Here is a 13130-nt window from a genome sequence, read left to right on the forward strand (position 1 = left end):
AGGTGATATCTTAGTGTAGTTTTGATTTGCACTTCCCTGATGATCAGTGATGATGAGCATCTTTTCATGTGCCTGTTGGCCATCCATATATCTTCTTTGGAGGAATGTCTCCATGTTCCCTGCCCGTTTTTTGTTCAGTTGGTTTGATTTGCTGTTGTTAAGGTGTGTGAATTCTTCATCTATTATGGAGATTAACCCTTTGTTGGATATGTGATTTGCAGATATTTTTTCCCAGTTGGTGAGTTGTGTTTTTGTTTCAATCCTGTTTTTCCTTGCCCTGTAGAAGCTCTTTAGTTTGATGAAGTCCCATTTATTTATTCTTTCTATTGTTTCCCTTGTCTGAGAAGACATGTTGTCTGAAAAGATCCTTTTAAGACTGCTGTCAAAGAGTGTACTGCGTACATTTTCTTCTAGAAGTCTTATGGTTTCAGGTCTTACTTCTAAGTCTTTGATCCATTTTGAGTTTACTTTTGTGAATGGCATAAAAGTGTGGTCTATTTTCATTCTTTTACAGGTGGCTGTCCAGTTTTCCCAACACCGTTTGTTGGAGAGACTTTCTTTTCTCCATTGTATGTCTCAGCTCCTTTGTCGAAGATTAACTGTCGATAGATGTTTGGTTTTATTTCTGGGCTTTCAGTTTTGTTCCATTGATCTCTGTGCCTGTTTTTCTACCAGTACCATGCTGTTTTGATTACTATAGCTGTGTAGTATATTTTGAAGTCAGGGATTGTGATGCCTCCAGCTTTGTTCTTTTTTCTCAGGATTGCTTTAGCAATTTGGGGTCTTTTGTTGCCCCATATGAATTTTAGGATTCTTTGTTCTATTTCTATGAAGAATGTCATTGGGATTCTGATTGGGATTGGATTGAATCTGTAGATTGCTTTAGGTAGTATGGACATTTTAACTATGTTTATTCTTCCAATCCATGTATATGGAATGTCTTTCCATCTCTTTATGTCGTCATCAGTTTCTTTCAGGAAAGTCTTGCAGTTTTCATTGTATAGGTCTTTCACTTCCTTGGTTAAATTTATTCCAAGATATTTTATTCTTTTTGTTGCAATTGTGAGTGGGATTGTGTTCTTGAGTTCTCTTTCTGTTAGTTCATTATTAGAGTATAGAAATGCTACTGATTTATGTAACTAGGTTTTGTATCCCACAACTTTGCTGTAATTGTCTTTTACTTCTAGTAGCTTTCTGATTGACCTATTGATTTTTAGGGTTTTCTATATATAGGACTATGTTGTCTACAAACAGCAAGAGTTTCATTTCTTCATTGCCTATTTGGATTCCTTTTATTTCTTTTTCCTTCCCAGTTGCTCTGGCCAAAACCTCCAGTACTATGTTGAATACGAGTAATGAGAGTGGGCACCCTTGTCTTGTTCCTGTTCTCAGAGGGATGGCGTTCGGTTTTTCCCCATTGAGTATGATGTTGCCTGTGTGTTTGTCATATATTGCCTTTATTATGTTGAGGTACTTTCCTTCTATACTATACCCATTTTATTGAGAGTTTTGATCATAGATGGATGTTGGATCTTGTCAAATGCTTTCTCTGTGTCTATTGAGATGATCATGTGGTTTTTGTTTCTCATTTTGTCAATGTGGTGTATCACGTTGATTGACTTGCGGATGTTGGACCATCCCTGTGTCCCTGCTATAAATCCCACTTGATCATATACCTTTGTATAGTTATATGAATTACAAAGAGAAGCTTTAACTGTTTCTCTTTGTTAACTTAAAGTTGGAAGTGTTCCTACGTAAAACTGTAAAATTGTTATTTGTACCACAATCCCCTTTTGAGAAATTCCTTTGGTTCTTACTTTATTTCTACTCATGATAAAGTATGTTGAAGGTAAATGAATTTTTTCCTTCAAAAATCTGATTTATTTCAAAGTGATTATTTTAAAAACAAAAACTGAGGATATTAAATTGTTGAAATTTGTCATCAGAACATTTTGATTTGTGGCTGCCGTTAATGATAGGATACTTTGGAAAACATTTTGTTGCATACATTTACCTCATTTTCCTTCCTCAGACCCTCACTTAAATGTATGTGTATGTGAGTGTCCAGTGTCACCATCTTTGGTATTGTAGGCATTAAGGAAAATTGGAACTTTTAAAGTTTTATTCTTTAGTATATTTGTGAACATTAATACTAACATGAACAATTAAGTTTGGTATGACAATTTCATGATTCTCAATTTTTAAAAGAGCAGCGATTTATTTATTAGACTCGATGACACTATTTGAATCGTAATTTTAATACAAATGTTTAGAGCATTGTTACTCAGGTATAAATAGTGATGTAATTGTTGGAGGATGTTGTGTTTTATCCTGTCATTGTGTCCTCAGGTGGTGGTTGATTTCTGCATCATTGACAGTGTATATAACACAGCTGCTTTTGTGGAATCGTTACGCTTCTTTGAATATGTGCTTCAGGAGCTTTTAATTTTCTCTACATTGTATCCTGCATGTACAAGAATCTAAACTAGATGTCTTTAGTCTAAGAGAAGGAACTGACTGAGATAGATAAATATTGAAGAAGTTGAGTGCTCTTACATAATTAGGTTTCTAGCATGAAAAAAATAAGTTTATGATTTGGAGGCAAAGTGTTTGCTAATAAAACAACCCTTTAAAGAAAATACAGGATTGTAATTATATAAGTAATAAGGTACAAGATTCTAAGATATTATTAAATCAAGGTAATGTAGAATTTTTCTTTATTAGTGCTAAACTGTTAGAATGCAAAAGCATGTAGGATTGTGAAAATTAGGATTAAATCTTAAAATAATAGGAGCCGGCCTCATGGCCAAGTGGTTAAGTTCACTCGCTCTGCTTTGGTGGCCCAGGGTTTCGCTGGTTCGGATCCTGGGTGCAGACATGGCACTGCCAGTCAGGCCATGCTGAGGTGGCATTCCACATGCCACGACTAGGTGGACCCACAACTAAAATATACAGCTATGTCCTGGGGGGCTTGGGGAGAAAAAAGGAGAAAAAGCCAAAAAAAAAAAAGAAGAAGAAGATTGGCAACAGTTGTTAGCTCAGGTGCCATTCTTTAAGGAAAAAAAAATCATTTTTGTGTGTGTATGTTTTCCTGTGTGTTGTTTTCATAAGATGTACGAACATTTGTTGAATGAATATACATTTTAAGTAACTGAGGTAGAGTCTATTTTATTTTATTTCTTCATAATGTTGGGCGATCAGGTGTCTTCTGAAAGCTTTTTTTTTTTTTTTTGAGGAAGATTAGCCCAGAGCTAACATCTGCTGCCAGTCCTCCTTTTTTGCTGAGGAAGACTGGCCCTGAGCTCACATCTTTGCCCATCTTCCTCTACTTTATATGTGGGATGCCTACCACAGCATGGCTTGCCAAGCGGTGCCATGTCCACACCCGGGATTCAACCCAGTGAACCCCAGGCTGCCGAAGTGGAACGTGCACACTTAACCGCTGCGCCACCAGGCCGGCCCCCAGCATTTTCTTTTTAATAAACTTTGTAATATCAGATGGTAAAGTTAGAATACATTTCTGAAAAATTAAACACAAAATTATCAAAATAGTATGACTTGTTATATGGAGAACATTAGTTATAAATTAAGTTTCTTACCCCTATTTCTTTGAAGTATTTAAGCATAGTTTCCAAGTAATGTGATTTTTTTAATATAGTAAAAATTAAAACTTTTGTGACAGCTTCTGTGCAATTATGACATTTTAGAATTTATTTCATCTTTCTGATGTTTCCTTGTTTCAACCTAGATTTCTAAATTACTTACATCCTCTTCTAGCAAAAGAAAAAAATTGAATCTTATGACTTTAGAATTTGGCAGCCAGTAGGTTATCATGCAAACAAGTAGAAGCAGTAGGCTGGATAATTTAACAGCATTACCAGGAATCAAACAATTTCTGGAAGTTAGAGGTACTCTATTGATAACTGTTGTGAAAAAATCCATATCCTTTGTTTTTAAAACCAGGTTTTTGCTCATTCTTCTAGGATTAAAAGTTATCTAATATTTGTGCTGTGACCAGGTTGCTGATGGGTTAAGGAGGTGGTTCTGTAGTGATAGGTACTGAAAATCCGAGTGGGACACTTAAGCAGTTGGGGGCAGCCATTTAACCTGTGTGTGTTTGATATCTGCAGAATGAAAAATGTGGTATGTACATTTCAAAAGATTTTTTAAAAATAACTGACAAATAATGGTTCTTACAAATATTAAGCAATAATAGCATTCTGCTTCGTTACATTTTTGTTTAGTGTGCTAAACTCTCTGATATCTTTTGCTCCTTGCAGTGTTTGATGATGGTGATGAAAGAACGTTGAGACGCACCTCACTTTGCCTAAAAGGAGAGAGACATTTTGCGGAGAGTGAGGTAGGGTGACATGGATGGACTTTTTCGATTGAACAGAGCTACCAATGTACAGGAAGAATGCAATTTAATTCATCTGTTTCTTGTCCAGACACTTGACCAGCTTCCATTAACAAATCCAGAGCATTTTGGAACTCCAGTAATTGCAAAGAAGACGAATAGAGGAAGGAGATCCTCTCTTCCTGTGTGAGTGTTTTCATATACAATAACATTACCATTATTACAACATTATATGAATGATTTTTCTAGGATGGCTAAATTTGTTTGGGTAACCTGTCTGTAGCATCTTGTATACTTATGAGCAGATTTTGTTCTTAATTATTCCCATTACTTTGTCCAAGAATTATCACAACTCTTTTTTCAAAAGGGTTGTTTTTGTTTTGATTTACTTTGCCAAATTCCTAAATTGATATGATGATTTTCCTATTTTAAGTGAGGTTATGTATTTCTTTTTTTTCTGCTTTTACTCCCCAAATCCCCCCAGTACATAGTTGCGTATTTTAGTTGTGGGTCCTTCTAGTTGTGGGATGTGGGACGCCGCCTCAGCATAGCCTGATGAGCGGTGGCATGTCCGTGCCCAGGATCCAAACTGGCGAAACCTTGGGCCGCCAAAGCAGAGTGCGCGAACTTAACCACTCGGCCATGGGGCCAGCCCCAAGATATGTGTTTCTTAACCTTTTTATTTCAAAAACATTTCAAACTTAAAAATTTTAAGAGTAATACAATAAATTTTCATATACTTATCATCTAGATGCACTAATTGTTAACATTTTGGGGCACATTTGTTTTATCATTCCCTTTTTTTTTTTGAGGAAGATCACCTCTGAGCTAGCATCTACTGCCAATCCTCCTCTTTTTGCTGAGGAAGACTGACCCTGAGCTAACGTCCGTGCCCATCTTCCTCTACTTTATGTGTGGGACGCCTACCACAGCATGGCTTGCCAAGCAGTGCCGTGTCTGCACTCGGGATCCGAACTGGTGAAGCCCGGGCCACCGAGACTCGGAACATGCGAACTCAACCACTGTGCCACCGGGCCGGCCTCTATCATTCCCTTTCTTTATATATACATATTATATTTAGTTTTTTAATAATAATTTTAGTTGGCTGAACTATTTGCGAGGAAGTTGCAAGCATCGTCACCTTTTACCCTTAAATACTTTACCTAAGAACAAGGACATTCTTGTATATAACCAAAGTATGATTATCAAATTCAGAAAATTTAACGTGGATAAAATGCTATTATCTAATAATAGATAGTCCATCTTTCAAATTTTGCCAATTGTCCCAACAATATCCTTTATAGCGTCCCCTGATTCCAGGATGTAATCCAAGATCATGCATTGCATTTAGTTTATATGGTTCTTTTTTTTTTATTGTTGTAGTAACATTGGATTATAACATTATATAACTTTCAGGTGTATGTTATAATATATTTCGAATTCTGTATAGATTACATCATGTTCACCACCCAAAGACTAATTACCATCCATCACCACACATTTGTGCCTAAGCACCCCTTTCACCCTCTTCCCTCCCCCCTGCCCCTCTGATAACCACCACTCCAATCTCTGTTGCTCTGTGTTTGTTTGTTTGTTGTTTTTCTCTTCTACTTATACATGAGATCATATGGTATTTGACTTTCTCCCTCTGACTTATTTCACTTAGCATAATACTATATGGTTCTTAAGTCTCTTTTAATCTGGAAAAGTTTCTCAGCCTTTTTTTGTCTTTTCGTGACATTGACATCTGTGAGGAGTACAGGGCAGTTGTTTTGTAGACTGTTCCTCACTATGGATTAGTTTGATTGTTTAGCCATCCAGATAGGTTACCTAAATAAACCCTCAGATGTACTTTAATGAGATCTTTTCAAACCCTGTTAGAAAATTAGAGTTATATTATCTGGCATACATAAAAAGTCGAAGGGCAGTCTTTTAAAAAATGTGTTTGACACAGTAAGTACTTCATGGTGAATAATTAGGGTTTTCTGTCCCAGCCAGTGGTTGGCATGAGAGCCTAAGTCCAAGTCCTCATTGATCTAGTGAAGTGGACTGAGAGTTACCATGGACAGCTCACGACTCCTTCTTTGGGGCTAGGGAAGTAACCATCTCCTCAATTCCCGTCAGAATGAAGAGGCTACTGCTCTGGGGTAATCCAGATTAGAAATTGAATTGTACATGTTAAATTCACAGCACTCTGACTGTCCCAAAAATGGTTTATGTTAAGATCATGATAAAGTTATTCTAACTTTTAGTAACGAAGATGAGAAGGAAGAAGAAAGTAGTGAAGAGGAAGATGAAGATAAGCGACGTCTCAATGATGAATTATTAGGAAAAGTTGTAAGTGTGTTATCTACACCTGAGAAGACTGAATGCTATCCTGCTTTGGTAAGTAAGATTTCTTTGCACAATCAACCATTTAAAATATTTATTTAACATGGATTTTTAAAAAGCATTTAAAAGATTTTGAACATAATTTTATAGTACAAATTTAATTTGGACTTTATTGCAAAATTGAGCAATCCTTCTGGTCCCACATACTCCACTGTCTCCTTTTGTTACTTCCTGTCTTTAATTCTCTGTAATCGATCATTTACTAAGATCTTTCAGTTCTTCCTTCAAAATGTGTTCTGTGGTCTCTTTTTACTCTGTTTCCATTACCATTTTACACCTGATCTACAGGAACTACCTCCAAGTTCCCGTAAGTTAATCCCTGTGTTCTTTCCTTACTGAATTCCAACCAATTTTCTAGAAGTAACTTTTATAGAGAAATCATTTTGAAGTATTGATTTAATCATGATAGTCCCATTCTCAAAGAAACCCTTGACTGATTCTGCCTAATGAGTCAATTCTGCATTCTTTAGTTGGATATCTGAGGCCATCCCTCGCTCTTAGTTTCTTTCCTGTTTTCGGTATAAGCTCTCTGCTTCACTCAGGTTCTCTCCTAACTGCTCCTTACGTAAGACACTCCTCCTCCGAGCCTTTACCCTTGCCTTAACTCAGCTAGTGTTTACTGAGGGCCTGCAGTGAGTTCAGCTTTCTTCTGAGTTTGTTAGAAGAGGGAGAAGTATGAGAATTGTAACACATTGCCCTCAAGAAGCTACTGTACACATCTGAGAGATTACATAATAGTTAAAAATTATGAAAGAATTTGAATAACTGTTGGTGCAGTCACTAGAGTAGGACAGGGAGTATTGGGGAAAGAAAGGGTGCACCTAGGCTTGGAAATGGCAAGTCTTAGACGGATTGGTAGAGAAAACTAATCTTTGCGTACTCGGGGAAGGAATGAGAAGAAGGGATGGGCAAGAGAATTATTTCGTGAGAGGAATCAATAATACTTGGTAATACCTGTCTCCACTTTCTTCTCTCCCTACTCCTCTACTCCTCTCCAAGTCCTGCCTTTTCTGCAGAGCCTCCCCTGACCGCTTTAACGTAAGAATGCCCCTTCTCCTCTGAGTTTTGATATCACTTATATCTAATCAAAACTAATAACAGTTTTGGCATAAAATGTGTCCCAAATTAGATTAGAATCCCTTAAAGAACCAAGGCCATTTTTTTTAGATTTCTATCTGCATGTAAATACATCACTCAATTCCTATATAGTAATTTATTTTACATAGGAAAAGTCTGAAAATCCTTTGAACCATTCAGTTGTAAAGGCAGACAAGTAAATGGGTTTGGATTCAGAATATTCAGGATATAATGTGCCAAGAGATTTAAAAAAGAATAAATTCCTTTATTTGCTCAGCAGATTCATCATTTTCCAGGTGATGTAGAAAATATGAGTAAGACAGCAATCTTATATTTGATGATTTTATAATCTAATGCAGAGACTCCTTCAAGTATCTGTAATATAAATTAGCGTATGTTCAATATTTGGACTTGCCCTGAGAGATTACCTTTGTTTGAAGGAAATCCAGAAAGCCTGCATGAATCCGCTGCTTTTGGCTGAGCCTTGAAGGATGTCAATAAAGTTAGTAAGCAGAACTTCACTAGAGAACTTCATTAGAGGAAACGAGAAGTAACAGCAGAAAAGCAGGGGCTTTGTCCCTGGAGCTGTCTGCTCTGGGAATCCATTTTGGCTAAATATTAGACATGAGTAGAGGAATAATAGAAAATAAAAGTGGGAAGATAATTTGGATCTAGGGCCAAAGGGTCTTTAAAAATACATCTAAGGAATCTAGACCTAATTCTGCATAGAATTTGGCAGAAGAGTAGCATTATTTGAGCCACATGTTTAGGAATGTTAATGAGGCAGTGGTATGTTGGATGGATTGTTGGAAGGACTGGAGGTGGCAGCAATCAGTCAAGAGGCCATTGAGTGGTTCACAGGTGAGATAATTAAGCCTTGGGCTGCGCCTACTCATCCTTTAAGACTTGCCTTAAGCCTTTGCTGCCACACCTTTTCCTTTCCCGGGTTTGGCTCCCTCTTCCTCCTCTTGGTGTTTTCCTATCATCCTATGCCTAGTGAGATCACTGTGCTTATCCTCCGTTGTGTTCTTTTAGGGTACCTTTTTGTGTTTACCCCTCCATTACACTGTTAGCTCCGTGAGGGCAGACACAACTACAGTATTAGTCTAATAATTACCAGCACCTAACAAACAAATATTTACTTGTATCTGATGTTAAGACAGCTGATATGACTGCCAAGAACTTTAAATTATTTGGATACATGCTGTTTAATCTGATAGCTGTGAGCCCTATCTGGCTATTTAAGTTTAAATGTAACTTAATTAAAATTAAATAGAATTAAAAATTCAGTCTCTCATTTGCACTAGCCACCTCTCAAGTGCATGACCCCCCGTGGTTCATTGCTGCTGTATTGGTCAGTGCAGATATGGAACATATCCATCAGTGCAGAAAGTTCTGTGGATGGTCCTCGATTGTAGCGGAGGGGCTAGTGTTAGGGGTGATAATGAGCAAGTGCGTTTCAGCAATTTATTAGTAGACTTTAATTTTTTTAAATATTAAATTCCATAAAGAATATACAGAGATTAGTTATTTATTAATATTAAGACATTTGTTATTTTTAAAAGTTAAGAAATTCAAAAGGTCTTTACTCAGATTTTCTGTAACTTGTTTAATTACTAAAAATTGTACATGCCATGGTAAGAAAGGGAACTTAGGTGTTTATTTTAAACAAATAGCCAGATTTCAAAATAGATCTTGATTCAAGTGTATTTTTTAAAATTTATAATGTGCCAAATTTGCATCACAGATCTTATATTTTAGTTTTTGGATAATCAATGAATTATTATTTAACTTAGAATAAATCCTGCTATTTTTAAAGTAGCCACATTGTAATTTATGTTTCATTAATTGTCCATTTTATAATCTAATAAAAAGATAAATATCTAGAAAACCAATATGCTAAATAAAAGTTATAAGGTGATCTTCATTGGTAAGAGATTCATTAATAATGGAAGCTTTTGACAGTGAAGCCATTTCTTATAAAATATAATCCATTTGAGAAGTTAGGGGATCCACATTGTTCTTTTAAAAAATATATTCTTTTTTTGAGCAAGGAAAATAGGAATCAATCTGTTCTTATTTTATATTTCAGGTAATATCTCCCAGCTGTAATGATGACATCACAGTGAAAAAAGACCAGTGTTTAGTTCGATCATTTATTGATTCTAAATTGTGAGTAATGCATCACTTAATAGTGTTACATTGGGAGAAAACAAATGGAATCAAAGTGATAAACTCCTCCCCACTCCAAGACTTTATTTTAAAAGGCTAATTATTTCATGAACTGAGACGTTGTTACCTAATATGCTTTGATTTTTTGTAATGTAGGTTATTTCTTACTGAAATTTTTAAATAAAAACTAAACAACATAGAATAATATTAAAAAACAGTTTTGACTTTTTTTCTGATTAAAAGTCAGATCTTTAGAAACTTTCCTTAACCTCAACTTTGCTTTGTTTCCAAAAAAAGATGTAAAATTAAAAAATATATATATGTATTTATTGAGTGGTAATCCTCTGTGAAAAATTTTGTTTTGTTTTTTTTTTTTTTTTGAGGAAGATTAGCTTGAGCTAACATCTGCCACCAATCCTCCTCTTTTTGCTGAGGAAGACTGGCCCTGAGCTCACATCTGTGCCCATCTTCCTCTACTTTATACGTGGGATGCCCACCAAGGCATGGCTTGACAAGCAGTGCCATGTCCGCACCCGGGATTCGAACCAGCGAACCCTGGGCCGCCAAGCGGGACATGCAAACTTAACCACTGTGCCACCGGGCTAGCCCCTTTGTGAAAAATTCAATACCGTAAAATATCTTAGAATAATAAAAATATTTTAACATTACCTTCTATTAAATTTTTTAAAGTAAACTGGATAGTAAATTTAAGAAATATTAAAGATCAAAATAGACATTGTTGTCTTCTCTAAGGCAAACATCCTGCTGACGTAAATGACCCCGTCCTGTGACGCGAGGCTCTCAAATTAGTATACTTTGCATATGTGAAACTTTCTAATGAAGAGCTAGCCTTGCCTGTATTGCCCTTTATTGAGGATTAGTATATACATGGTCTTTTAAAAACAGTGTATAGGGGCCGACCTGAGTGGTTAAGTTCGTGCACTCCGCTTCGGCGGCCCAGGGTTTCACCAGTTCGGATCCTGGGCGCCACTCATCAGGCCGTGTTGAGGCAGCGTCCCACATGCCACAACTAAAAGGACCCACAACTAAAAATACACAACTATTTGGGGAGAAAAAGCACACAAAAAAAAGAAGGAGATTGGCAACAGTTGTTAGCTCAGGTGCCAGTATTTGAAAAAATAAATAAATAAATAAAAACATTTTATAGGCAAAATAATTTTGATTTTGACGTTTATATTTGTCTGTATATTAACATGGACTATTCAAGTGATAATTTTTATTTAATAATGCTTTCTCTCTTTATTCTTCTCTATAATTAGTTATTCTATAGCAAGAAAGGATATCAAGGAAGTAGATATTCTCAATATACCTGAATCTGAGATTTCTGCTAAACCAGGTAAAATAAGGATGAATCAAGCCATTATTTCATGATGTGGCTCTAAATGGCAAATAGTGGCTAAAGCAAAACTGACTGTTCTCTGGTGCCATTTTAACTCTTTAGACTTGATGTCTACTCTTATTTGATGGCTGTTTTTTAATGTCTAGATAAAATATTTGATTTGTAATTTGTAGATGTTTAACTTTTCATGATTTACCATTAAGATTCTAACAGTATTCTCTAGAGTGATAATAAACATTAATATAACATAACTTATGAGATATGTTCAAGTTTACTGTATCATTTTCTAAGTGACAGTGAATTTGAATCTGAATCTTCTGACTCTGAATGCCATGTCTACCTATTGTTTCATGCTGCTGATTTCATAACTACTGCTGAAGTACATTTTTCCTCCTAGGGCTACAGAAAGCAAGCATCTTCTTAAAAACTAGAGTTGTTCCTGATAATTGGAAAATGGATATAAATGAAATCCTTGAGTCATCCAGTAGTGAAGATGAAGATGGCCCAGCTGAAGAAAATGATGAAGAGAAGGAGAAAGAGGCCAAAAAGGAAGAAGAAGAGGCGGTAGGTGAAATTTCATGTTTGAAACGTATAAAAACATTTTAATACTCTAAAGTAAAAATAATACCTTCATAGGGGTTGGCCCGGTGGTGCAACAGTTAAGTGCACATGTTCCGCTTCGGCAGCCCAGGGTTCACAGGTTTGGATCCCAGGTGAGGACCTATGCACCGCTTATCAAGCCATGCTGTGGCAGGCATCCCACATAAAATAGAGGAAGATGGGCATGGGTGTTAGCTCAGGCCAGTTTTCCTCCGAAAAATTAAAAAAAAAAAAAAAGGAGGATTGTCAGCAAATGTTAGCTCAGGGCTAATCTCCCCCCCCCCCCCAAAATAATAATACTCTCATATATTTTCCCTCTGTTTAGATTCTTTATATTATTTGTTTCTGTCTTTTTCTAGCTCAGCTTCATCTTGGGGAGGGGAAGTTTTTTTGGCTTCTAGCGTCATGTAAATCAGAATTGATTTTTAGCAAGTAAGAGGTTACAAAGAACTTTTCAGGCTAAATAATCAACAAGTGCAAGCTCATGTTGTTTTTTTTAATTCTTTTGCAAACAGCCAAGGAGGAAAGAAATGTAACTTTTAGGTGTGTTACATGTGTTAACTCATTGAAATTGTTATCATATGGAGTAACTGGTATTATCTTACTTTAAAGGTGAGGAAAATGAGCGTCAGAGAGGTTAAGTAACTTTCCCAAGGTGGCACAGCTCAAATGTGAACAAGGATTTGAACCCAGGTCTGGTGTGTCTTAACTTCAAAACCTCACCTCTTTCAGACACTTCACAGTGTCTCAAGGATAACAGGGATAAAAAAATCCTATCCAAACTGAAAGAATATTTCATTTGGCAGTTTGATAAATCATATAAAAGATTTAGATTGTACTTTATAAGTGCTAATGGTTTTAATGTAATATTACTATGTCATTTAGAATATATATAATTGTAGGAAATCATTCATGGAGTACCACGTAATTGCTTACATGAATATTGTTGTCTATTTATTCAGCAATGTTTTGTCAAGTGGATAAATTGTCCAGTATATTTTTGGTTCTTATGAGGTAAAGGGGCTTAGCGGCAGACAAAGAGAATGAGTTTATTGAAAAAGCAGATCTATTTGAGCATAAAAAGTATTTGCTTGGAAAATGTGGAATGTTTGTTTCTGTTTTACATATACAAATATGAATTTATGAAATACAGCAAGTATACTTGTATATGAT

General features: G+C 35.9%; 1 protein-coding gene across 8 annotated transcripts in view; it reads left to right on the forward strand.

The window, feature by feature from the left end:
- The window catches only part of ARID4A (AT-rich interaction domain 4A), a 68243-nt gene that overhangs the window by 12856 nt on the left and 42257 nt on the right, over positions 1 to 13130 (forward strand). For 7 of the 8 annotated variants that reach the window (XR_011533038.1, XM_070594267.1, XM_070594269.1 and 4 more), the window contains exons 6-11: positions 4281 to 4360; positions 4449 to 4543; positions 6610 to 6742; positions 9918 to 9997; positions 11278 to 11354; positions 11755 to 11921. Coding sequence is in view for 7 of the 8 variants with exons in the window: in XM_070594267.1 (XP_070450368.1) it covers positions 4281 to 4360; positions 4449 to 4543; positions 6610 to 6742; positions 9918 to 9997; positions 11278 to 11354; positions 11755 to 11921 (632 nt within the window). In the remaining variant the exon portion in view is untranslated. Of the gene's footprint in view, positions 1 to 4280; positions 4361 to 4448; positions 4544 to 6170; positions 6505 to 6609; positions 6743 to 9917; positions 9998 to 11277; positions 11355 to 11754; positions 11922 to 13130 lie in introns of those variants that run through there. The other variant, XM_070594273.1, reaches the window with a different exon arrangement.

This window comes from Equus przewalskii, chromosome 25, assembly GCF_037783145.1.
Source record: "Equus przewalskii isolate Varuska chromosome 25, EquPr2, whole genome shotgun sequence".
Lineage (NCBI taxonomy): Eukaryota > Metazoa > Chordata > Mammalia > Perissodactyla > Equidae > Equus > Equus przewalskii.